Here is a 27,628-nt window from a genome sequence, read left to right on the forward strand (position 1 = left end):
ACTCAACAATAATCCACTCATGGCCTGGCTTGTTTCGTGTATATCCCCCTCTCTCCCCATCCAAACCCAAATTATCTTGAGGCAAATCCAAAACACCGCATCATTTCATGATGAGGATTTTTTTTTAAAAAAAAGGAGGGGAGGGGATTATAGCTCAATGGTAGAGTGTGTGCTTAGCATGCATGAGGTCTGGGGTTCAATTCCCAGTACCTTATTAAAATAAATTTAATTTAATTTTAAAAAGGAAAGGGAGAAGAGACATATACATTTTACATAAATTTTACTTTTCCTAAAACAAGGCATGGGGTACAGCAATGAGGAGCCAGGATGAGCAGAAAGCGATTAAATCTAGTCATTTTTATTTTATTTTATTTTATTTTATTTTTTAGCCTTTTTTTAAAAAGTCCTTTTTAATTGCTTCTCCACTTTACATTTCCCCTGTTTATTCTTTATCATTGTCGTTAGGTATGTTGCCCTGAAATGTGCCGCTTTAAGGCTCTCTCTTGAATTTTCTTCATCAACTCCAATTGAATTGGAAACGTGGTTAGCAAAAACCACTTTTTCTTCTTGCTGAGTTTAATGTTGTGTGTTCTAGGGCTCCAGATGGCATCTGCCTACTTTCCTACCTCCCTTTCTTCTTAACATCCTGCCTTCCACCCTGACCCATCTCCTAACCTCCTAATAACTTCCCAACTTCCTTTCACTAATCCCACCCACATTTCCTGGGCATGGCTCCCGGCATACAGTAGACAAAATAAAAATGAGATGGGAACACATCGCAGACCATTGGAGGCTGAGAGCTGGCAGGGGGTGGTGAGTGCAGCCGAATCTTGAAGAGTAAGAAAGAATTACCTCATGAAGGAGGAGGTGGGAGATGGGAGACAGTGGTGGGGCGAGGCAGGGAGATCATTTTCATTTTCAGCAGAGGAAGCAGTCCTTGCCTGACAAGGGTCTATGAAGGAAATTGGGGGCCTATTTGGGGAGCTGCAAAATGTACCGTGTGGCTGGACCAATAAATTTGAGTGGATAAAGGAGGAGAATCATAAGGGCTGAAAATGTAGAATTAAATACAGTCCAGTCCTTGGAGGACAGGACTGATTGTTGGGGTAGGGGGCTCATTGGAACAGGCCTGTGGGAGAGGGAAGTCCCGATATGATGGAGACACAGCTAAGATCCACTCCCAAGCATCTCTTCATCTTCTACAGTGTTTCCTGGGAGAACAAATTCTCCTTAGACTAGCGTAGTTCTTTAATAGTTTCATAAAGACTGGTTCCTTCCCCCAAGATTTTTTCCTTGATATAGAATCTCCATGTCAGACTAGCCATATTATCCAAGGCATGCACTTTTGTTTAATTGCAAATATGTTTCCCCTGAAAATATTTTCAAAACAGAAACTAGATTCGGCCTTATTATTTTTACATATTTCTCTCACTTGAGGCAACAAAAGAAATTCTAATTGGGATGGAAATATGGTAACGTAGATAAATCATTCTTATGCTGGTTGTTTTTGTTAGGTTGACTGTATCTGCAATGCACCTGTGGAAATATATTTGGAGATGTTTACTTCGGTAGCTCAAGAGCTCTTTAATCGTGTAGCTGAGGCTTTGAGTTTGATTTGTAAATTCAAAATGAGACCTACTAGAGCTGCCAGTTGACCACTGAGTTGGAGTGAGTAGACGGTCATTGCCATGGAATGATCTGTTCTGGCTGCCACTGCCCCAATTTGCCTGGCAGTTGAAAAGCCCACACTTTGCACTTGAGTTGTTGCACTTGACTGGTTTTAGAGATCAAGTGCTGGAGGGATGTTTTTAAGTTTCAAGGGTCATGAATTTGAACAGCAGCGAAGTATGCAATGGAGCGCTTTGGAGTGAGAAGTGTAAGTGACCTCTAATGTTCTATTTGCACATTAGTCTAGTCCTTGGACCACAGATACCTGGAGCCACTAAACTTACCATAATTTTTTTCTAAAATAAAGTTAAGCAAACTTCAGGAAGATGACTCGATGACCAGTTTGAGTGGTGGAAGGAAGACTTTGACCATGTTGAGATCTAGCGGCATATTTTATGAGATTTTGATTCTGGGACCACTAAGAATATTGTTCCAGGTCCACTCCAGTTCTCCTGCATCCAGACGTGACTTCATTTCTGCTCATTTGTTCCCTCTTGGAATCAGGGGCTCACTCACCTATTTCCCTTATTTGTAGCCCATGGTTTTTTATGCCGATTGTATTATCTTGCTTAGTTGCCGTCCACCCACCTCTCACCCTCATCTATAATGGTAACTGTGTCCCCAACTCCAGGGGAATCTGATCTTAGGAGAAGAGCGGCTATTTGGGGAATATGTGGAGCCTAAAAATCTGTCTTTAAGTTCCCCCACTCTCAGACCGTCACTAGTGGGGTTTCCATCCCTATTTCCACCCTTTGAGGGGCTGCTTGCCCAACCCATGCTGCTGCCCTTCTCAGTACTAACATCCTGTTCTCTGGACATTGGCTCATCTCCCACCCAACTCCTGCTTGGGGCCACTGGGTTTTAAACTGGGAGGACTTGAAAACTGTCCTAAGTGACCTACAGTTCTAGATCCTGGGGACACACACCCTGTGGAATCCATCCCCATATATCACATCACTGGGCTCCCACATGGACCTTCAGGCTCTGTCTTGACTCAACAGCTCAAGCTGGGCTCATCATCCCACAGCTCCTTCGTCTGTCCCAGCCCCGGCCGGCCTATGACCCAGGACTTGGCTTCTGACCAAGAAGAAGATGAGGGTGAAATCTCTGGCTTTGCCCAAGCCTTGCCTCAGCTATCAGCACCACATTATCACTTTCTAATTGCTTTTCCCTCCTATCAAGTTTCTTTCTTATATGTCCACGCATTGGTCTCTGACCCAGTACTTGACCTGACCGTGGTAACAGTGTCTGCCTTATGCCTCTTGCTTCCTTGGAAGCTTCTTTAGCCACTGGGATATTATCTTACTCTGATAGCTGGCTCAAATGTGCTCAGACCTTCCGAGTCTTAACCAATAGCAGCTGTGGGCTGAGGACTTCTGACCCCAAATCCAGTGTATTTTTTAGGATGCCACAATGGTATGATTTATATCAGTGCCTTCTAGACTCTGCTTTGCAGAAAATTGCTATTCCATGAGACAATAGGCATTTGCAAATACAAATTAATTAGAAGTGTGTATCTGTATATTTCATGATCACATGAATTTAGGAATGTGTTAAACATGTCACTTCATTACATGATTTTTCAGGTCCTCCAATATGCTAAAGAGCATTGTAATACTCAAGGGATGGGGGAGAAGGGCAGAGAGGATGCAGCTGTTTTCAAATTTATTGGCTTACAGAGTGTTTTTCTGCAGAATACTCTAAACGTGTTGCCAGAAGCTCCTCAGAACACCATGTGAGAACTGCTGAGTGGTTTAAGATCCATTCTTAGACACTGACCTGGAGCCACCTGAAGAAATTTCCTTCTGACAGAACATCAATGGATCAAGTCTTCATGATCATTAGAATAAAATTAGACCTTTGTCTTACAAATGGAGTAAGAAAAACTTAAACATAAGGCCTGAAACTATAAAACTACTAGAAGAAAAAACACAGTAGAACTTCTTGGCAATGATTTCATGGGTCTGATGCCAAAAGCACAGACAACAGAAGCAGAAAGACACAAGTGGGATGACATCAAACTGACAGGCTTGTGCACAGCAAAGGAAACAAGCAATGGAGAGAAAAGACAACCAGTGGAATGGAAAATAAATATTTGCAAACCATATACCTGGTAAGGGATTCATTTCTAAAACATGTAAGGAACGCCTACAATTCAATAGCAAAAAACCTAATAACCCAATTATAAAATAGGCTAAAGACTTGAACAGACATTTCTCCAAAGAAGATCTATAAGTGGCCAAGAGATATATTAAAAAGATGGGTTAAACTCACTAATCATCAGAGAAATGCAAATCAAAATCACAGTGAGATATCACTGCAAACCTGTTAGGGTGGTTATTATAAAAAATTCAAGGGAGACAAAGGTTAACTAGACTTATTGTGGGGATCTTTTTGCAACATATACAAATATTGAATCTTTATGTTGTACACCTGAAACTAATATAATGTATGTCAGTTATACCTCAATAAAAAAAAATAGTCAAAAGATAACACGTGTTGGTTAGGGTGTGGAGAAAAGGGAACTCTTGTACAGTATGACTGGGAATATAAATTGGTTACAGCCATTATGGAAAACAGTATGGAGATTCCTCAAAAAGGGATAGACGGGATTTCAAAATGTAGAATAGGTAAACAAGATTATACCGTATAGCACAGGGAAATATGCACAAGATCTTACGGTAGCTCACGGAGAAGAAAATGTGACAATGAATATATATATGTTCATGTATAACTGAAAAATTGTTCTCTACACTGGAATTTGACACAACATTGTAAAATGATTGTAAATCAATAAAAAGTGTTTTAAAAAAAAGTCAAAAACTGAACTACCATGTGATCCACTTCTGGGGATTTACCTAAAAGTATTGAATCAGTATCTCAAAGCGATATCAGCACCCCCATGTTCATTGCAGCACTAGTCACAATAACCAAGATATGGAAGCAAACTAAACGTCCACTGACAGATAAATAAACAAATAAAATCTGGTTTATACATACAATGGAATATTGTTTGGACTTAAAGAAAATTCTGCAGTATGTGACAACTCAGATGACCATTAAGGACGTGATGCTGAGTGAAATAAGCCAGTCAGAGGAAGAAATTAACTGTATGGGGTATTTAAAATAGCCAAATTCATAGAATCAAAAAGTGGAATAGTGGTTGCTAGGGGCCCCAGGGAGGGAGAAAATGGATAGTTACTAAGCTAAGGGCATAAATTTCAGTTAAGCAAGGTGAATCATGTCTAGAGATCTGTCATGTAACATTGTCAGTTATACTGTAGTGGATACTTAACAATTTTTTGAGAGCAGATCTCATGTTAAGTAATAATAAAACATAATAAAAGGAAAAAGAAAAAAATGAAATTATAGCAATTAAATAGAAGTGAGCATCAGAGAGGTAGCCCTTTTCTCAATTTAAAATTCTTACTTATTTGCGTGTCTTCATAACTTTATAAACCCAAGTTTTTCCCACTACAAATGTATCAGAATGACTAACGCACAAATATTGACAATATTAAGGACGGCAAGGATGCAGAGTAACTAGATCTCTAAGACATCACTTTGGAAATACATAACAGTACTACCACTGTGAAAAGTTTGATAGTTTACTATAAAGTTAAACATACACCTACCATACTACCCAACAATCCTACACCTGGGTATTCACCTTAAATAAATGTAACTTATTTCCTCATAAAAACCTGCACACAGGTGTTCATAGCAGCTTTGTTTGCAATAGCTCCGAACTGGAAACAGTCCAAATGTCTTCCAATGCATGAATGGTTCAACAAACAGTGGTACCTCCCTACCATGGGACATTACTCAGCAGTAAAAATTAACAAACTTGATATTCACAGGTATTTGGGGACCATGCTGAATGGAAGAAGAAAAAGAAGCCAATCTCAGAAGGTTATATATTGTATGGTTCCACTTACATAACACTCTTTAAATGACAAAACTGTAGTGATGGAGAGCAGTTGCTAGGGTGGAGGGAAAGTTAGCATTCTAAAGTGGGGTCAGGATGGAGTTTCTCTGTGGTGATGAAACTTCTACATTCTGATTATGGTGGTGGTTATATGAATCAACACATGTGATAAAATTTCATAGTACATACACCAAAAAAAAAGGTGCATGTGAAAACTGATGGGAGCTGAGTAAGATCAGTAGTTTAATAATATTGTATTCATGTCGATATCCTGGTTCTGGTAATATTATGGACCAAAACCTGGTGTGAAAATGGCTATTTTAAGCTTCTAGAGAGAATGGAAACAATTGTCCTAGGACTATTGTTAATGAGCTACCTTTTTGCCTCTTCTCCCTCACCCATAGATTTCCCGTTTGGCATTTCACTGTGGATAAAGCAGTAGGTGAATGAAGACAGGTCAATGCCAGGGCAGGGCAGAAGCATCTCCTTTGGAAGGATGAAGAAGCCCTGAAAGACCCTTTAGAAATCTTTGACCTTCTTCCTCGTGAAGATGTTAATTACGAGTGATTCGTGTATTGAGAAATATAATGTAGCTGCTATGTTCCCCCTTTCTAAACTTCTACGTCTGAATTCCCTCCATTTGAATTTCGTGTTACCCTAAGATCGTCTGGGAGCCAAGTCCAGGAAAAGGATCTAAGATCTCCAAGATCGTGGAGGTTGAGGGTGGTGGTGCCATTTCTCCCCAAGAGCAGGGCAAGAGGCTGATTTTCCCTTTGCAGGTTCTGCTGAAATGGCCCTCGCAAAGCTATCACTAATGTTTCCACTCTGGCTCACATCTTTCTTACCTTGGTCTTCATAAGTGTACATTCCCTGGATGTCATAAAAAGTCTAAAAATGATTTTATGTATAATTTTAAAAATTAGTTTAAATTTATTAAATTTTAAAATTCAACAATATATGCCCGTGGCATAAAACCTAAAAGATTCCAAAGAAAAAAAATCATGAAAAGAACACATCCTTCTTCTCTGACAACCCATTCCTCTCCCTAGAGGCAAATTTCTTGTATAGCTTTGTAAAATATTTTATGAATATCAGTATTTTAGAAATAGTAAGACCCCGGCATCCAGATGTGTCTCACACATGCAGCTACTTGAAGTCAAAAAAGGATGAAAACTTTTTCAGATTTCTAATCCAAGTAATTCTGGCTCCATTCATTCATTTCATTTTCAAGAGAAGACTACAAAAGAGGTCTCTTGGAATAGTGAAAGCGTGCTGGCGGGGACTCAGAGCACAGGGCTCTGCCGGCAGCTAGTTAGATACGGCCCTAACTTCCCACCTGAAAACCACAGGCCCCCTGGATGACTTCCAAGGTTCCTGACAAAAGTAAGGGCCATCATTCTGCTAACAAAAGATCACATTTACTTTCCTCAAATTAAAGGTCAAGATAGGTTCCTGCCACATCCACAGGACTGCACAGTGAGATTGATGCCCCAATGGCCCAGGTGTTGCAAAAAGTCTGAGATTCTATGATATACAGTCAGTGCAAGTTTTATGACTCATTATATCTTATTTCATTTCTTCAAAAATGGCAAACCTTCAAATATATATAGAACCATAAATCAGAATAACATCACTTTCCAAGTGTTCTTGTTTAATCATGCCTTAATAACTTCACTTCCCAAATATTCTTAATCATACCTGATATGTGCAAAGCCACGAAAAATTGATCAGGTGCAGGTGGCTTCATCAATGCAATTAAGTCTTAAGATGTTGCCCCAACTGTGCTTGGGAGTGTATCAATTCTAGCAGTCACATAAAATTTTACAGCCGGATTATGGGCCCTAAAGCAAGTCTGCAGAGTTGAGGGGGACGGGCTGTGGCAAAATCACCACTGGAGCTCCCCAGCTGAACTCCTTGTAAGATTTATCGATCAGATCTGGGGTGAGACTTCAGAAGCACTCTCTTCACATGCTCTTAAATCGGCAGTTGTCCAAGCTGACGACACACTGGCATCTCCTGGGGAGCTTTAAAAAATGCAAATATCTGGGTCCCATTCCTGAGATTCTGACATAATAGGTTTGGGGTTTAGCCTGGACATTGGAGTTCTCCAAGCTCCCTGTAGAGTCTGACCAGGATTGCCTGACTCTGGGAATCTCTTTGGCTTGCCAGAAATTGTTCCCTTCTCTCCTGTGGAATCAGTGACATCTTGTCCCACATCAGCATCACTCTACAGGAAACCAAAGCATCGTCTCAGGCTGTGCGATGTGATCAGGAAGCTGCAAGCATCCACGTCACCCAGGCACCCGGCCCCACAAAAACTGAAACAGAATCTGCGCTTTAACAAGATCCCCAAGTGTTTCATTGAAGTTTAAGGAGCACAGCAAAGTGGCCTCAGACTAGGCATTTCTAAAAAGCTCCCAGGTGTTGTGCTTCCGCTGGTCCCCCCTCCGCAGTGGCGAGGATCTAAAGAGCTTTCCTCAAAGTGCAGCCCAGTGAGGGCTTCCCGAACAATCGTGTGGGGCTCATTCTCCACTTCCCCACACACCTCCTGGATGGAACTCTCTGGAACTCTGTCTTTATCACAGCCTGCTCACCCCCTGGTGACTCTTACAGGAAGGGCTGAGAAGTGCTAACGTCCGCCTAACTTCTCCCCGGGGTAGGAATCATTCTCCCTTTGGAAAAGCAGCCCCATCTAATTGTTTAAAAGCTCCTCTGCATTTAGCCTAAATTGGCCTAGAGGAGACACTATGACTCCGTAAAGAAACAATTTCTCTTCCTCAGCCCTTCACATGACTGAAGATGGTTATTACCTCCACAGACGTTCATTGTCAGGTTGAGATTTCCCAGCATCGCTCCCGGTCTGTCTCTTACTTCTCCGGTTATCCCCTCAACCCCACACTGAAAACCTCCCAGTTCACCAGATCCCTCAGAGTAAGGCAGCTCCGACCAGAGAAGACCTCCAAGTGAGCACCACAGTATACAAATGAGATTGTCATCAACTCCGACCAGAACATTCTATGTTTTGATAATGCAGCTGGAGGTTGCCTTTTTAAGAAAAGCTATGTATCATGTGAATTCAATATGAAGCTTCTGTTTAACCATTAACTCCTATGTCCCTTTCCCCCGGAACATCAAGAGACGTCACCCCATTCCTCTACTTTCACAAATTTATTGAATGTATCAAGCTTCCCTTATAACCCAGATCAGCTTCATCACTGTCATCTCTGCGCCCGCTGTTTCAGCCTGACTAACGAGTTCTGGTTACTCGTCCTGAACAAACAGTCTTGGATTCAGATTCAAGTCCGATTGCTAAGCACGCCCCTTAGCCTTTAAATAAATAAGCCTGTTTTTCATCTATAAAATGGGCACAATTGTAGTTCCTATTTTATAGGACAGTTATGAAGATTCAATAAAATAATGCAAAAAGCACTTTGTAAATGATAAAGCTATGTAAATGATTAATAAAAGCATCCAAAGCTATGAATAACTTACAAGCTTAATAACCGTAATGATGAGTCATGCATTTCTGATGTTGTCAACCCCCACATAAAATAAGTGGCAGGCCTGAAATCCTTTGGAAAAAAAAAAAATCTGTCTCCTCCACCAGCATCTATGACTCATGCTGGTTGGCTTTCCTTTGGTGAAGAGTTTCCGTCTTCTGTCGACAAAAGAGGAAGGGAAACCTGGCCTGAGAATCATAAAACCAAATCCCACGCTGGCTCTCTAGAAACCAGAAAGCCCCTTCCATGTCACTGACATGGGTGTCGGGGTGTTCAGACAGGGTATCTAGTTCCAGTTTCTCACTGAAAGAGGAATTGAAAATTGCTGAGGTTCTGGTTGTCAGAATTCTGGAGAGTCAGGGTTCCCAAGCTAAGGGGGCATGCAATGAAATACAAAATGTCACATAATATAATAGAGATGTAATAAAATACGATGTAGCATATCGCACCAACATAAGACGTTACCCTGCCGTACTGAGAAGAAAGCCCCCATGAAGTTATTTGGGGGCAATGAGGTTTCATATGGAAGCCGGTGAACTTGTATAGATTCCCCCCCACTCCTATACGTTCACAGTTATTTATTGAACGTGTAAGTATCGGGCTTTCCTTGGAACCCAGATCCATTTCATTACTGTGATCTCTGCGTCCGCTGTTTCAACCTGACAAATGAGTGCTGGTTACTCGTCCTGAATACACAGATGGAAACGAGTAAGAACAGACTCCAACTTCTAATCAGCATGTGTACCTCTCCAGCTCCAAAATAAGGACCTTCTCAAAAGCAGAAGCCTCAGATTTACCCCCCAAAGACTAGAAAATGCTTAGTCATCTTCAGTGCTTATCAGTCCTTCACCACCAATCTCCAGGTACTTTTCCAAACACAAACCTTTGCCCATGGGCTTCATTTACAGATTAGCATGGCTGAGGTTTTTAGGATACACACTTTTCCAAGAGACTAATCAAAGAGTTAGACTTTGAGCACATGGCTAAGGTAAGAATTAAATACACTCAAACTACTCAAGTAACAAACACCTAATATTTATTAATAAATTAGTACACTTCAAGGCATTTTTCTGATATCAGTCCCTCTCCACTACCCACAAACCCCACCCACACAAAGGGAGTCCACACCACCTTTGCATTAGAATCTGGCAACCGAGCATTAGGGAGCACGTCGCTAAACAGGAGTGTAGTTGCAAATACATCAGACAAGAGTTCTTAGAGCTGCAGCCATTTTTAATTAAAGTGATTGAATGAAGGAAACCCACTAAGACCAAAGCCTAGAGGGCAGACTGGAACTATCGACTATGTGTGTATAAAAAAACAAGACATCTTTTAAAGCAAAGCTGGGCAAATCCCCTTTGGAAAAAAGGTGCCGGTTGTGACCGCCACTCAGTTGCGACTTTCCAAAGTGCAGCAATATGTTCCAGGACAGCTCGATCCCTAAAAGATGAAGTTCAAGTTCGCTGGTGGCCCAGTTGTCAAGCCACTCAAATAGCAAGTCGTGATGGCTTGTGAGGATTTCATGTCTCCAGCCCAGAGCAGATTAGCATAAGAGGAGCACAAGTAATCAAGCATTCTGCACGGTGTCCAGGTGAAAACGTACAATCAGCGACAGTGTGGTCAAGTTTCGGCCATGAATATGAACTATACAACAAGGCATATTAAAAAGATAACTCAAAATCTAATTGTATTACAGTAACTCAACGGGTCTTATACATTGCTTGAACCCTTAAGAAAATTCGTAAATGACAAATAATAAAATAGTAATAATAATTAAAAAAAAAAAGCAGACGTGGATGTTGAGATGTGAAGACCACTTATAGAATTCACAAGATGCCATGACACTTTTAAGACATTAAGAGCCTCGCCCGCACTGCATTTGTGGTATATTAAGTGACTTTAAAGTGCACAGAATGATTTTGAGAATACGTAAGAAGGCAAAGCAAAGAAAATACGGAACCTTAAAAAAAAACCTGTAGTGGTGGATATTCTGCAAAAGTTACATCTTGAAAAGGCTTATAAGCTAACTTCCCAGAAGGGTTTTAGAAAAGAAAGAATGAACGAACTCAAAACACTGGCCATATATTCTGTTAAACACACACACACATTAAACACACACACACACACCCCAAAAACAAAAATTAAGAACAAAACAAAAGAGAAAAAACACCACCCTGCCACTAAACTGAGTAAATTTCCAGAGTGCGGTGTCCCTTGAGTTCTACAACAGGTCGGGGAGATGGCTATAAACAGAGTCCAGGAGGGTCTGGCTGGCTTCCTGGCTCTTGACTCCAATAATCTCAAATAGCCGGTCCAGCTTGTCCTCAGCCTGAGGAATCTCTTCAATCACCCGCAGCTCCTCGGGATTCAGAATGTGGAGCATGTCGTCAAAAATAGGCTGCAAGTCGCAGGGGTCCAGGCGGACCTGTCGCAACACTGTGTCCTTCTTTTCTGCAGGGAAGAGAGGGGCGGGAAGGGGGCAGCTGTAAAGGGACTGTATCAGGGGAAGGAGGAGAGCTCAGAGTGACAGCGACCCTCTCCCCAGGCTGTCACTGCCCCACCCCACCAAGGTGAGTGAGTGAACATCCCGGAAATGCTAAACCACCCAGTTGTTTTTACCCACAACGTGCATAAGATAACAAACAAGATTCGCCTAATAGAGATCAGACAAGGATCTGCTGGAATGGGCTGTTGATGTAACTTGACATTTGCTGAGACTTACATGACTTCTCTTACATTCTTCTGCAACTCAGGAGAATGCTGAAATACTTAAACTTAAAAAAAAAAATTCACTACTTTCCCCATCTGTACTGTGTAAGCAAACACATCAGCTCAGCCCTTCCCTTCAAACTTTCCAAGCCAATAATCAGCTTATCTGACTTTCTAATTACGTTGCCGTATTTCAAAACTAAATTGTGAAGAGTAAAAGCTCATAAACAAGAAAACATTGCTTCTTGGGTCACACCTTGCAGTGGGGTGAGGAACTATAACCTTTACTACCATTATAAAATGCTTTCTCTAAAATAAAATACGTAACATAAATTATAAACTAAAATGTAAATCTTTTATAAACATATAGAGGGGAAGGTATAGCTTAGTGGTAGAGCACATGCTTAGCATGCACAAGGTCCTGGGTTCAATCCACAGTGCCTCCTCTATAAATAAATAAAAAACCTAATTACCTCCCCCCACTAAAAAAAAAAACAACTAAAAAATTAAGTCACCTAGAAAATATAAAGAAAACAAACAAAACCAAAAAATATAAAATATATAATATATGAAGTATAAAATATAAACATGTAAAATAGAACATATTTTATCCATATATAAAATATAACAACATAAAACAGAACCTTTTCAGTAAAATATAACTGGTATTATGCAAACTAGGAAATTTCGAATAAAAATCTGTCATCAATATGGTGTACATGCTAATTTCCTACCCTGCTATTAAAAACTGCAAGTGGCAAATTATTTACCAGAAGTCCCAATCCACGATGTTTAAAATATTGTTACTTGCAACCAAGCTTAACAGAGTGAACTTTAATCTGCGTCACTAAAACCTATACTCCAGACTCTGAAGATAGCTTATACTCTACAGCCCTGGATTCTGTAAGTCTGGTAAATAATTTGCAAAAAAAAAAAAAACCTGCCAGACTACATGTTATCGGACCTTCCCCAAAACACACGTTTGATAGCATCGTGAGGATAAAGGGTGACCGATACTCCCGGTCCCAGGCTCCCGGCCAGACAGCCGGGGCTGTAAAGATTTTCTAGGCGGGTCCCGACTGGCTAATGACGCGGTTCCTCACAGGCCAGCCTCACCTCAGAGTCCAGGGCAAGTTAATCAAATGACCCAACTCCTACTGGAATGGGGAACTGATGGAGGGAGAAATCCCATGGGCTCTAATGGGGGAGGCTTAAGAATGAATGTGGGGGGAGGGATAAGTCAGGAGTCTGGGATTTCAGACACTACCGTATATAAAGTAGATAAACAACAAGGTCCTACTGTGTTGCACAGGGAGCCATATTCAGTAACTTGTGATAACCTACAGTGGAAAAGAATCTGAAAAAGAATACATACACATACCTCTATCTGAGTCACTCTTTTGTACACTTTAAACACTGTGAATCAACAATACTTCAGTAAATTGTTTTAAAAAGAATGAATGTGAGACAGGAGCCACCTGTACCTTTGGTTATAAAGGAGCCGGTCCTGCTCAGGGCCGAGGAGCCGCTGGACGTGGAGTCGCAGCGCAGGAGAGGCTCGGACTCGTCCACGAAGAAGCCCTTGTTCTTGTCGAGTGGGGAGGGCTCCACAGTCAGGAGCGTGGAGTTCTCAAGTTTCGTGTTGGGGCTGGGCATGGGGCTCGGGCCGAGGGGGCTGGGGCTCATCGGGAGGGCCAGCTTGTCCGTTTCCAGCTGTGGACGGCAACAAACAACGTTCAATTACAGACTTTGAAAATTACAGAAACTATAATGGAAAAGAATCTGAACAAGATTATATGTACATTTGTATAACTGAATCACTTTGCTGTACCCCAGGAACTAACACAACACTGTAAATCAACTATACTTCAATAAAAATAAAATAAAAAAGTAAAATAAATTGTTTAAATGATGAAGGAAAAAAATGAAAAAAAAAAAGAAAAAGCCCTCCGCAGATGCTATTTTTGGTTTCATTTAATATTTTATAAATTATCCCATTTGACAGTCTATAACATATTATCGCTAGATACACACACACTGTTAAGCTCTACAAAACATACGTGAGGATACGTATGAACATTAAAAATCAGGAGGCATATGCACCAAGCTGTTACCTGACAGGAGTGAAACTGGACAAGGAAGTGAAGAGGCAGATCTCTAACTTAAAATATAATTTTGTATCACTGGAAATGGTCTCAGATAACACCCAGCATTTATCCTCTGTGACGGGTGGAAATATGTGCCCCTCAAAAATTCATGTGTTGAACTTGTAACTCCCTGTGCCTCAGAAGATGACTGTATTTGGAGACAGGGCCTTTAACAAGGCAATGAAGGTACAGCTGGGCCCTAATACAATATGACTGGTGTCCTCATAGGAAGAAAATGTTAGGACGCAGACACAGAGGGGAGCCATGTGAAGACACAAGGAGAAGCCCAGGAGAATCAACCCTGCAGACACCTTTATCTCCAGCGTCTAGTCTCCAGAGTTGTGAGAAAATAAACTTCTGACTTTTAAGCATCCCACTCTTTTACAGCAGCCTTCGCAAACCAATATGCCCTCCCTTTACACGTAAGGAAACAGACCTAGAGAGGCTAAGTGACTGTCTTCAGTGCACCCAACCAGGAAGAGGCAGAACGCAGACTAAACCCTACATCTCCTGACTCCCATCTCAAACTAGCTCAGGAAGTAAATCAAACTGCTGGAAAAAAGGAGGACAGGAGAACACCGGAGGCAAAAGCGGCTGGAAGGAGAGGGAGGACCACCTAGCCAGGGGACCAGCTCGTAAGGATGTAGTGGAGACCATGAAGCTTGCATTGTGGAGTGAGGGTCAGAGAGACAATAACAAGAACGCAAACAAATAAGATGGTTACAGGTGGAGAGAGCCAGCTTCATGGCCACTCTGGCTGGTGTGTGGAGACTGGATTTGAGGGAGGCAAGAATCAACATAGAGAGAGCAGTTAGGACGCTGCTACAGTGGCCAGGTGAGGTATAATCACAGTTCGTACCAGGATGCCCAGTGGAGACGGGCAGAGGTGATCGGTGGTATCACCCCATTGTACAGGTGAAGTGACTAAGGTCCAGGGAGGACACACAGACCCTGGAGAAAGCCAGTGCTCTACTCAGGTCTGCTGGACACGTCTGCTTGTCCCTGTCCTTTGACACTACATGTCAGGGCTCTGGCAGACACTCATGGCATCTCCTACTGAGTTGACTTTATCTTTTTATTGGCTCTTCTGGGATGGAGGAATAGCTGGAAGCCAGGTGGCCAGATGACACGGGGCAGGGTTCAGGAAGAGACATACACTCCTCTCGGAGCTGTTAATCACCGCTCATTAGAAACCACATGACTCCCCTCATGAGAAGTCAAGCGAAACATTTTCAAGTTCCTCAATCAGACAGACATTGACCCTCATTTCAAAGCATGACGTTGCCCAGTTGTAAAACACACAAAGCAAAGTGCAATTGCCTTTTACAACCTGTAAGGCCTGAGAAATTCTTGCCACTGACTGCAGATTCTGAAGACCTCTGATGACACCATGTCTAATGTTCCAACAGCGCCTTCCCCCATACCCACATCCTGCCTCTGCTTCCTGTGCAAGTTTAAGACTTGGATATCAAGCATTCCCACCAGCCCCTTCTGATCCACAGACAAGTTTTATGGCTTTTAAGATTTTAATTCATTAGACCCAGGCATGTGCCCCTCCTCCCTGAAAATGCACAAGCCATTCAAGCCAATACACATTTTTCATTCACTCCACGAGACAAAGAGCACTTGTCTACACTCTGGTTCTCAGGGACAGTACACTGGGCGACACGGTCAGTCAATATAGTGCCCTGTTCTTGCTTACAAAAGGAATTAATTCCCGCCCACAAATCACATGCTGGCAGGCTAAGAAGTCCACCCACCTATTTCCTGAACTCGGTTCAAACCTTTAAATATTTCATTTCCCCCCCTACCTTTGCCAAAGGATCTTATCGGTGGAAAGGAAGGCCATGATGGCCGACATAATTTGGAGAGACAGAATGCTAAAGTGATGCTGTCTTATAATTAACAGTGAGTCAAATGAATGTGAAAATGCCCGTAGGAATGGTTTTAGCATCTCCACCACCATGAGAGCCAGAGACCATCTGACAACCATCTCTCTAGAAAATCCATTCAGCTGCTAAGTATAGCTCTCCATCACTATGTAGAGGACACTCAGGAGTGGGTTGCATTCCAGGTTTCTCTAAAGTTACTTGCATTTATTTTCTAGAAGAAAAAAAAAATGCTCCTAGAAACTTAGTTCTTTCCTCCCTTTAACTTAATATTGACACCATCCATCAAAATTGGTTTGCAGCCCCGCAACTCAAGCATCGTGTTAGTTGTGATTTCTCTAATGAGTAACTGAAGCCTCAAGATATGTGGATGAAATTAATCGTTGTTTTTAAATTTATTTTTATTTAATTTATTTTTATTTTGTGGTTGTGGGGAGCGGTTAAGTAGGCTTACTTACTTTTTAATGGAGGTAGTGAGAATTAAACCCAGGACCTCATGCATGCCAGGCGGGCACTCTACCACTGAGTTACACCCTTCCTCGCAATTCTTTATTTTATTAGTTCAGAAAAGTTCATGGTTCAGTACTGAGTTCACAGCACGTAAAGAACACATACAATAAGACTTAGATACTAAAAAAAAGACATGTGCTAAACAAGAAAGTCCGTTAAAAGAGGGTTTTATCCTCTTGAGCATAAACTTATCAAAACATTCACAACATAGATCATGAGTAACTTAGTTTATTCCTGATTCTTCTTTAAGCTTCCCAAGTTCTCTACAGGGACATATTAACTTTTGTAATTAGAAAAACAATAAATTATTTTTAAAAGCTGTCACCACCGAGAAGTATGCTTTCCCTCTCCTCGCTTGCAAATGTTGTGGCCGCAGCAGCTCTTATTTACAGCGGGAGCCAAGGCACAGGGCAGTTGGAAGACCATCCACTTGGCTGAACTCCCCTCTATACTTTTCCCAAGTGTTCACGGGCACAAAAGGACAACACTCCTCCCCAACCTACTTCAGCGAGGCAAATATTAAGACTTGAAAGAGAGGTCTCAGGGAAAAACTTGGCCAGGGAAGGCAAGATATCTGAAGCTCCTTTGGAGAAACTTGAAAAATCAAGTTCTCTTTGTTCTGCAGAGGTGAGCTAACCATGTTAACTTGGGAGACTCACTTGAGAAATAAGGCAGAGAGATGGTAAGACAGACTAAAAAGAGTGGAGGGTGGCAGGGATAAGGAGGGGAGAGCTCTCTGAGCAGCCTCAAACAGCCCGGACCCCTCGTGTGAACTTCAAGAGCAGGCAGCTTACTTTGGCCAACAACGTCCTCCTGATCAGTTTCCATGCCCATACACTTCGTCCTTCCGGATCCTTTATTAGCCTGAACTGATAAGGGAAGAGAGATAAATGGCTCACCTTACTCGATAGCAGCTGAATCACACCTATCGCTCCATGGCTGACCTGACTGCTTTCCTTTCTGATGAGCAGAACCACTGAGTTAGGAACCAGCTGGAACGGATGAGGCAAACAAGGTATGGATTGCGATTTGTGGGCTTGAACGTCTCTGGGCTACCGAGATTTGAGTAGTGTTGGTGAGAACAATGATTTCACTTGTATTTGCGTTGTACTGGAATGAGCCAACTTCAGGTGTGTTCTGGAAACCCTCCATTCCTCCCCAAATTGAAGTGCCCACTCTGGGTGCTCAATTCAGTCACAACCTGAAACTGAAGCTCAAAAATACCAACCCCCCCAAAGCACTTCCCTGTTGACTGGCCCTTCCTAGGATGACTCACTGTGGAAGGCTGGAGTATTTCTCCAGCCCCAGGGATGGTGGAGCCATGGATGGTGGACTGATAGTCATGGCAAAGGTGGTGTATGAAGGAAACAGGGTTTGAGACAACTTTGCTCCTCTCCTATGAGGGAGCAGCAGTCCTGAGCATACTCTGCAAACTGCAAGGGGCAGGGGACTCCGGCCTCAGAAGCCTCTTTTCAGCATGAGTTTCATGTTCTTCACAGTCAGCTCCTAAGAATCAAAGTCATGAAAGTCCTGGAACATCGTTGCAAGGGAAAAAAAGAAATCTACCACCAACTAGCTGTGTGGTCGGGGACAGTGGATACACTCACCACTGGCAGAAAACCACACCCCTTTTGAGCCCTGTTTCCTCATTTCTAAAGAAAAAGATTACTCTAGGTCATCCTTCCTCAAATTATGTCTTACATATTGTTTGGCTTATCATACCTGTTTCATGATGCCACCTCCCCACCTGTGGACCCCAATTCCCTTTCTCCCTCCAAGTTACCCCCAATTGGTTCACTCAACTAAGATACCACCGAATTATTTTCAATTACTACCCAATTACAATCTCCCGGTGGTTGCACAATCTGTTTTCATAAAACTAATTAACAACTTTGATGCATCAGTGATCCCCTGAAATGAAGCCTTAATTACCCAGCCCAGATGCCCCTTTGCCAATCTGCTAAAATGGTTCAACTTAACCCCTTGGCTCCTGGCATCACCCATTCAGATTCCACAAGATTCCTTTTCTCTCTGCTCTATCGCCAGATATGCCTGATAGACTCAAGAAGAAAGCTCCTTACAATCAAGACACCATTTCAACTGAACTTTCCCTCCAGACCTCATCCAACACTTAGAAAGAAGGAAGAGTTCTTTTGTGACATTTGTGAAAATTTCTATCACTTTAATGATGGTTTTCAAAAACTCATTTGCTAAATTCAGTGGAAACTAATTGCTATTCCATCCGAGTTGACCAGTTTGTTACTCAGATCCAATAAACAAAAAGGGACTTTAAGAAATAAGCCATCATCAATACTGTGCTAAACGAGTCAGCATGAAATATATGGAATCCAGATGACGTTAAGGTAGCTTTTATTAGCTCCATTTTACAGAAGAGAAAACCGAGACTCTCAGAGGTTTAAGTAACCTCCCTATGGTCACAGAAGCCAGGATTCGAGATCTGGTCTGGTCTAGTTTCCAAGTAATCTTCTTTGCTGAGCCAAGTCACTTCCTTATCTGGACCTACTAAGGTTAGAGAAATTGGCAAACACTGTAAACTCAATATAAGACGTCATCTGGCCACCAGGGGCTGCCCTGGTCCTGCAGCCAGAGTGAAGGGGCCAGAGGCAGGGTCTGCAAGGACCTATAACCCAAAGGCAGATCTTGCATGCTGGCTGGGTGATTGCCCAGAGATAAAGATGAGAGATTATGTAAAAACTTCAACTGGAGCCAATAACTTTGTTTTCTATTTGAAAATATTTCAGATCCCAAACAAACCCAACTTTGCTATTTAAAAACAAACAAATTCAATTCCCACTAAAGGTTTATCTCAAAAGAATTACAGTCACAAATAAAGACGCAACTACAACTATTTAAGGATGATGTTATTACCTCAAGCTTGTTTCCCACATCCTCCCAACTGCCTGTGTAATCGAGACAAAACTGGATTTCATGACCTCCAGCAGGTCCATGTAGGTATGTAACACTGGGCTGATAAAAGCAAGCACTAGCCTCCTTGCCAGATAAATCTCTCTTCATATCAGAATCTCCACATGATACGGTCCCTACGTTTAGAGAAAAGGAATTCAGATAATAAGAAATGCTGTATTGTTCCAGGACTTCAGATCTAAATGAGGATTCATATAATGAAAGTTACCAGGCCTATCTCCAAAAATGTATCTGAACCTATTCAATTCCTAAGTTCAGATACTAAAGAATACCTGTATACGGTGATTTCTTCTTTAAAAAAAAAATTAGAACAAAAACACCACCCCCAACAAAAAGGAGAAAAAGAAGCAGGTTTCCTTAAAGCTCCAGATGATACGAAACAATGACTTCATTTATTCTTCTGAGAGTGAGTTCTTGTTCAAGCCAACCTGAAGTAACGGGACTTGAAAAGAATAAATCTAAATTGACTCAATAAAAAATTTTGCAAACAAAAAGTAAAAAAAAATTAAGAGAAAAATGAGAAGACGCTGATTCCTAAACCTTTAAAAGAAGGATTATCAGTGGTTAAGAAACTTGGAGGGAAGTCTTGGAAACAGGAACAAGGACTGAAAATATTAACACGCGTATATAGATAAAAGCAAGGATGTCAAAAGAGGAGTAATTACTGAATCTAGGTAGTAGGTTGTGGGTGTCTGCTGTACTGTGTTTTAATTTTTGTTTCCTAAGTCTTCTTTTCAAAATCCAGGAAAAGAAATAAAAAAGGGCTTAGAGCCAAACAACCTTAAGACAAAAATTCCCCAAACTTTTCCTAAGCGTCTGACTGTTTAGTTTTTTGTTGTCCTTCTTTCTTCCTCGTTCTCCTGCCCAGACTACAGGAAACGGAGACAAAGAGGTGCTTCCATTGCATGCTTAGGGGACAGCGCTAACACGTAAATCTACGTTGTCATTGGCAGGTGGGTCTCGGCTGTCTAGATCTCCCTGGGGTCATGGGAGGTCATGGGACAGAGCAGGAACAGGACTTCAGATCTTCAGATCTAACAAGGCCAAGACGTCCCATTCAGCTTCCCTGGGAACCCACTCAAGACCACAGAGGTAACAGAGCTGAGTGAATGCTGACTCTGCACTGCTCAGGGGAGCTGGGGGCTAAACAAACTCCCCGCAGGAGGCTCACAGGATTAACCTGACCAAAAAATGCCAAAACCACTGGGGAATTATTTTAAAAGACACCCCACACCCACCCTAGGTCTGCCCAAGCATAGGATAATTGGAGGGCTTTGTTTCAGCTGCAACTTTACCGAAGACTGTATTTAAATATTAACCCGGGCTAGCTGGCCAGGGTGTGTTTCTCCTTGAAGTACCTCGAGCCCCCATTAAGGCAGCTGCTAGATAGTCTTGTGTGTATGTGTCATCGGCTAATTCTGATCACGTCTAAGAGTTAAGTTTCAAAACTGAATCCCAAAGGCTACCAATCTATCCACCTGGTGTAAACCAGGGTGTTGTTGGTGGCCAGTCCCCGCCATCAGCAAGAAAACTTAAGGCAGGAGGGTGCACAGGGGACAAGCCACAGGAAGTCAGGACAAGTCGGGCTGTGCGAAGTGGCCGAAGCTGGTAAGAACCAGCTGGCTCCGGAGGGCAGAGGAGGGCGTGCCCTGCCCGTGCCCTGCCCAGCTGCCTGCGTGTGTCTGCAGGCTGTCCCCGCTGCTGACATCAGCCCTAAGGCTGCGGCTCTGGGCTGACTCACCGACTAGCTTCCTCAAAAAGGGAAGTGAGGATAGTGGGTCAGGGGCTCCCTGGGTTCAGGGCTGGAGCCCACTCAGTCAGATACACTGCCAGCCCTGCTAAGAGCTCAGCCTCATCCATGCATGAGGAGTTTCCCTAAATGTCACTCAAAGAGACCTATTAGGAAGCCTTCCCCACCCCCACCCCCACACAACCTTGGACAATTCTAACCATGAAAAGAGGTTGCACGTATCTTACATGCTTGCCTGAAGACAAGAAGGGAGATCAAACTGTATAAAAGGAGGTCTTGTGTGCTCCAGGCTGGCACCTGTGTACTGAAGATAAGACCTACAGAGACCGACTGTACAGTAGCTCCGCCCCGTTCATTGGGGCACATGAATCTTACGGTATTTATCCAGCCAACTCCAGACTAAAGGCTTTAGAACGTTCCAAAAAACAGTTGTGGAGGATGGAAAATAATTTCATAGGAAACTTTCTTGAGGTGAGAAAGCTCAGGCTTATCTTTGTGACTCAAGTTTTCTGAACTTCCCACATTGGATTAAATTAGTGTTATTCCTAAAAGCCTTAGTTGGAATTCTGCCATTCGAATGAGAACATACGTGGCACACAATTCCACAGGTACCAGTGGGGACTTTGAAAACAGGTCTCCCTTACTAACCTGACTTCGGCTACTCAGCTCCCCTCAGAGTGTTAAATTTTACCAACTCCCCGTGTATTCATCCAGTAATAGTCCATCCATACTTACGCCAATTAGTAGGTACAAATAATTCTCCACCCCACCCCAGCTCTTCTTTTTCACCCTTAACAATTTTTTTTTTTTAACAACAGGGTGGCACAGTCTAGGTACACACTGTTCTGCACCCTGCCCTTTCCCACTTAAAAACCCTTCTTGAGGTTAGCATGTGAAGAGCTGTCTCACTGGTTTTGACTCGTGCATGCTGTTCCACTGTGTGGATGTTCCCTCACTTACATAACCCGTCCTCTACTGAAGGGCATTTGTGTTGCTTCCACTCTGTTGTGATCCCAAGTGATGCTACAGTGGACACTTGGACTTGCATCATTCTGCACACATGTGGGATGCACGTAAGAACAGATGCAGGACATAGTCCTAGGAGTGGAATGTCAGTGGTCAGCGGACACGTACTGTGGGAGATGAAGCCAGATGGCCCTCCGTGGCTCACGTACACATGGACCAGCGATGGGTGCTGTTCTTAGTCCCTCACGACACAACGATGGTGTCGTACCTTTTCCTCCTTGCCAGTAAAAGAGGTTAAAATTGTATCTCAAATAAATATTTACATGTTTTAAAAGATTGTATCTCAGTGTAGATTTCAATTTGAATTTTCCTTATTCTAAGCAAGGTTAAAAAAAATCTATATACCTTTAAGAGCCCTCAGTATTTCTTTTCAGTGCACTGTCTTGTTCACAGACTAGCTATTTTTTGGATGGTTGGTCTCTTAATTAATTTGCAAAAGCTCTTCATCGTTAAAGGAAATTAACTCTATGAGGCCAATAGCTTCCCCAGTTATTATTTTGTCTTTTGATTTGCATATGGTGTTTTGTGGCTTGTATACTTATTGTTAAGGAGTTGAATATCTTGCATGAATCTTTCTCAGAAGAGCCTTACCTCCTGCTGTGATTATTAAAAACGAAAACAACCTCCCTGTTTTTCCCCAGCACTTTTCTGGTGGTAAGTCATCTTAATGGTTGGTCATTCCAGCCTGTCCCCTGACTCAGCCCAACTGTGGATAAACCAAAATTCCTTCTGAAAAAAAAAAAAAGGAGGGGGGGAGTCAGGAGTGACAGCTGTCTCTCCCAAGGAAACGGTGACGAATAAGTGTTTAAAGTGTTGAAATTAAATGGTGTACGATAAAACCTACTGCAAGGGGGAGGGTATAGCTCAGTGGTAGAGTGTGTGCTTAGCATGCAAGGTCCTGGGTTTGATCCCCAGTACCTCCATTAAAAATAAGTAAATAAACCTAATATCTACCCTCCAAAAAATAAAAAATAATTTTAAAAAATTAAAAAAAAAAACCCTACTGCTGACCACAGTGTAATTCCTCATCAGTAAGCATACATGCTTTTGGCACTTGGATTATAACAGATCAAGACACAGTCTCAAAATCATAGGACCAAGATGCTAGGACAAAACTTACAGCTACGAAGCTTTATCTGAAGAAGAATTCTGGCTTTAAAACAAAAAAGAAAAAGAAAATATGATCTCCAGCACTGGTGACTGATGGAGAAAACAAGCTTCTTTTCACAATATGGATTCTGATTTCCCTCCCATGCAGTTTTTGAGAAAGCCAAGAAGGGGTGGATTAAAGGGCTGGATATGTCACCAACTAATAGACTCAAGCTTTTCTGAATGTTGAGACATGGTGCCTCAGGAAAAAAAGAAAAACTCACGGCAACTCCTCTACATGGCGGTTTCACAGAAATATATTCTAAAGTTCGGCGCATGTGCGCAGCCTTCCTGTAACACTGCCGGTGTCTTCAGGGATGATCCCGTTTTTGTGTTTGTGTGTGTGTTTATATGCAGTTTTTAAAGGTTACACTCTAAGTACAGTTGTTACACAATATTGGCCATATTCCCCATTATATAATATATCCCTCTAGCCCTGTCTTACACCTTGTAGTTTGTACCTCCCACTCCCCCACTCCTGTATTGCCCCCGCCAACCCCCACTGGTAAGCACTCATTTGTCCTGACTCTGTGAGTCTGCATCTTTTTTCTTACATTCACTAGTTTGTTGTATTTTTTTAGATTCCACCTATGAGCGACATCATACAATATTTGTCTTTCTCTGACTTGTTCCGCTATGCGTAATCCCTCCAAAGTCCATCCACGCTGCTGCAAATGGCAACGTGTCCTTCTTTTTTATGGCTGAGCAGTATATACTGTGTGCTTTCATTTAGGATCTCCAGTGCCTGGTGCAGGGCTCAAAATGAAATAGGTGTCCCATTAATGTCTGCTACAGAAATTGCTTGTGTCAAACCATCTCATCTTTTTCTTTTTTTTCTTTTTTAATGGAGATACTGGAGATTGAACCCAGGACCTCGTGTGTGCTAAGCATGCACTCCACCACTTGAGCTATTACCCACCCCCACCCCTAAACCATCTTATCTTTAAAGAATACTTGGGAAAAAAAAAAAAAAAAAGCACGTGTGAGTGTGTGTGTGTTGGGGAGGGGGAGTGTGTCAATACCAGGATCTCAGTCATCTGTGTCCCAGACTTTTCTCCTTATAACCCGTTCACTTCAAGCGCAACTACCGTATTTCATTAATTCCATGGTGCATATTTTTTTTTCACATTTTAGCACCTCTGAAATAGGGATGTATCTTACAACTGTTTTTATTGCTTTCTTAATGGTACCCATAAAAACGGTACATACACAATGTACATGGCATTCAACAAAATACAGCGATATATCTTGATTCTAAAACCTACTGCTGTCTCACAGGACCATGAAGCTTTCTAAATAAAAGCAAACGCAAAGCACCCAGACAGTGCTTGGGACACAACAGATACTCAGCCAACACTGGCTCCCTTTCTCCTTAACGTGCATGTACAGACAGTAGAGTGATGTTGCTCCTGGGTCAAAAACAGGAGAGCGTGGAATTCAAATGCCAACATAGAAAACAGTAGCTAAGATTCCCTGAGCCCCCTAGTACATGTCAGAGGCAGGACTGGGCATTTACAACCATCATTTCTAGCAGACACACCCTGTCTCTAATCTTACCAGATGCTTCTAAGACAGTGAGCAGTTCCAGAAGCCAAAAGTCAAATTGTTGGCTATGTCAGTTCCTTCGATTAGTTCCTGGGGATTCAAAGTTCTAACTCCAGCACTTGACATGAAGTGGGACATTGGAACCTCGTTCCTGTACCTTTAATATTGTAGAACAGTGAGCAGTTCTGATAAGCTTCCTCCTGAAGCAAACAAAACAAGGTGCTAAGTAAAACAGACGTTCTTTGCCAAGTCAAAATTCTGAGATGCCCTTAGCGTGAAAAAGCAGGTAGCTCCCTGGGCAGAAATCAGATGAGAAAATCTTGCAGAAGACCACAGTACAGTCTTGAAAGAAGCTATAGTCTGTTTTTTTAAGAAATGACTTTCCAATGGAAATACATACATGTGTTGTGTGTGTTATTTTCTAGGTCTATTTTGGTGGGATGAGTGTCCCTGCCTTCTGGTGCCATAATTCCTCGTGCACACCTCTATTATAACATTTGCTTATTCCACTGAACTGTCATTATTTGCACTCATGTTTCCATCTCGGTGAGTGAGCTATTGAAAGGCGCACACCTTCCTTCTTTACATAGTACCAGGCACACAGCTGGTGCTTGACAAAAGATGTTGACTTACTGAATGAAACTTTGGAAAATGATAAGTTGAATGGCCGGAAATGTCATTAAAAGTCTAAAGGCTTATTCATACAAATGGCTTCTTTGTACACAACCACCACCTTCAACACGAGCATCACTAAATGTACCCGGGCCTCTCGTGTGTCAGTAATCTCTTTACGTCCCCTTCTCACCACCACCCAAGTCCCCCAGAGCCTGCAGTCACACCCTGCAAGTTAAGTCACCTTAAATGACCCTCTGTGCTGTGGGAACACAGCAGAAGGCAGGGCCTTGATACATGCGAGTTTAGCTAACATCTTAAGGCCTTATGACAATAATCCCTATTTCCCAAGAGCCAATCAACTGGCCAATTAAAGACAAAGGCAAATTTGAATAGCCCAAAAGCCAACAGTTAAAGGCACAGCTGGTATTTGCTGCAATTCGCCCCCCACTATATTCCATTTCTGAAAATATCTGATCTCAGTTGGACCGTTGATAAAGACAAATGCAGCTGGGAAAGCAAAGGATGAAGCGTCTCTAACAAAGAATCATTCTATCACACAGACATTAAGGAAAACAACAACACTGGCTTCGGGTCCACTAGTTATTATATTACAGCATAGTCTGAATCTAGCTAATCTCATGGAAAGAGGGAGGGAAGGATGAGGGCTGAGATACCCAAATCCCCTGCATGATCAACACCAATTCTTTGCATTTGTGAATCTCCGGTCAAAGGCAGATAGGTAAAGTAACACTTCATATTCTTTTAAATGATTGTGGCTGTTTTTGAACATTATCATTTTTAAATGTACATAAAATTCCTTTTTCCTCCTTTTTTCCAAAATGAAACTAGAAAGGAATGCTGGAAAATTCGTATCACCACTACTTCTGAACCTAGCCAGGAAGCATCACTTTAATGCCTCGCTTTTTCATCTCCTACAGTTTAACAAGTGATTCCCGGATTTCGTTCTGAAACACTTGAATGCCCATTTTAAATAGAAAAATCTGAGTCAGAGAAATCATTTGCCCAAGGTTTCCTATGGAGAAAAAAATCAAGTCCAAGGTGAGGGTATCAAGAAAACAATTGCACTGGGCAAGGCTATCTGAATACACACAATCCTGAAAAGAGAAAATAGAAACTATAAAAGGGAAACCTAGAAATCCGGTTGCTCAATTTAGTGTCCTTTTTCTGACAGCTACTGGGAGAGCGGACCGTTGTCCTCACACGTACCATCACCTCTGTTTCTTTGCTTGAAAAAACATCCCTGGAGGCCCAGGAACACTCACTCAGGCAGTAAGGAATAAATATTTACAATTTGCTGGAATTTCCAGTTCTTGGGCACTGAACTCGGATGGCAACCCTGTGCTCACCCGTCTGCGTGAAGCAGTCTTGGAACTGGCGGTCCGTCCCCACCTGACACCAAGTAACCCTTGGCGCTCAGGATTTGAAGGCTGTTTTACGTGAGTTGGAGCTGCTCAGGAACACTATTCCGGCCCGCCTGCCTCTAGAGCCTGGGAATAACTGCAGCTATTCATGGTAAACATTCACCAAGTGCTTCCTGTGGGTCACGTTCACATTGGACAGGTGCCAATGGTGTTCCCATTCTCTCAGGGAAAAACTGAGGCAAGGAGGCCGAGTAATTGACCATCACGTCGCCAGTGTGATACGCTGCCTGGACAGGAACTGAACCGGGCACACGTCTCCACCCCGACGTCCCTATTTGGAGCCTCAGCGCTGATGAGTGGTACGTGCAACACTGCCCTCCCCTCCCCTTGTGGATTTACTCCCTTAGATGAAAGATACACACGTTTCTTCCCCTCCGTGGTGAGCCTCCCTGACAGCAATGACTTTGCCTTACCTGTCTTTGCATTGCCCAAAGTGCCCGGTATAGGACTGTGCGTGTAATGTGTTATGCAACAGAAATTTAAAAATAAAACCGCATCCTCTCCTTGGCTGTTTAGCAGGGGGAACTTAAACCCAGGCGAGAAAGTGCTGAAAGAACAATAACCGTCCAGCTCAAGCTCGGTTCCCATCTAGCCTTCAAAAACAAAAAGGCAAATCAGGCAATGTATTCACTGGGCATTTTCCAGACAAAGGAAAACAGAGCTTATTGCTGGAAAACAACATGAAGTATTCTTTAGGCCAAAGACAAAGGATCTCGGGTCGAGGTGGAGGCTGCAGGCAGGAGTGAAGAACAACAGAAAAGATCAATAAACAGGTAAATCTATGTGCATCCTGACTGTGTAAAA

General features: G+C 42.4%; 1 protein-coding gene across 1 annotated transcript in view; it reads right to left on the minus strand.

The window, feature by feature from the left end:
- Positions 1-10,110: 10,110 nt before the first annotated feature.
- The window catches only part of TNFRSF21 (TNF receptor superfamily member 21), a 60,174-nt gene continuing 42,656 nt past the window's right edge, over positions 10,111-27,628 (minus strand). Inside the window, exons 5-6 of the mRNA XM_074348867.1 lie at positions 13,290-13,518; positions 10,111-11,547 (exon numbers count right to left, since the gene is read on the minus strand). Of these exons, the coding sequence (XP_074204968.1) occupies positions 11,318-11,547; positions 13,290-13,518 (459 nt within the window). The 3' untranslated portion in view covers positions 10,111-11,317. The remainder of the gene's footprint in view (positions 11,548-13,289; positions 13,519-27,628) is intronic.

This window comes from Camelus bactrianus, chromosome 20 (assembly GCF_048773025.1).
Source record: "Camelus bactrianus isolate YW-2024 breed Bactrian camel chromosome 20, ASM4877302v1, whole genome shotgun sequence".
Classification (NCBI taxonomy): Eukaryota; Metazoa; Chordata; class Mammalia; order Artiodactyla; family Camelidae; genus Camelus; species Camelus bactrianus.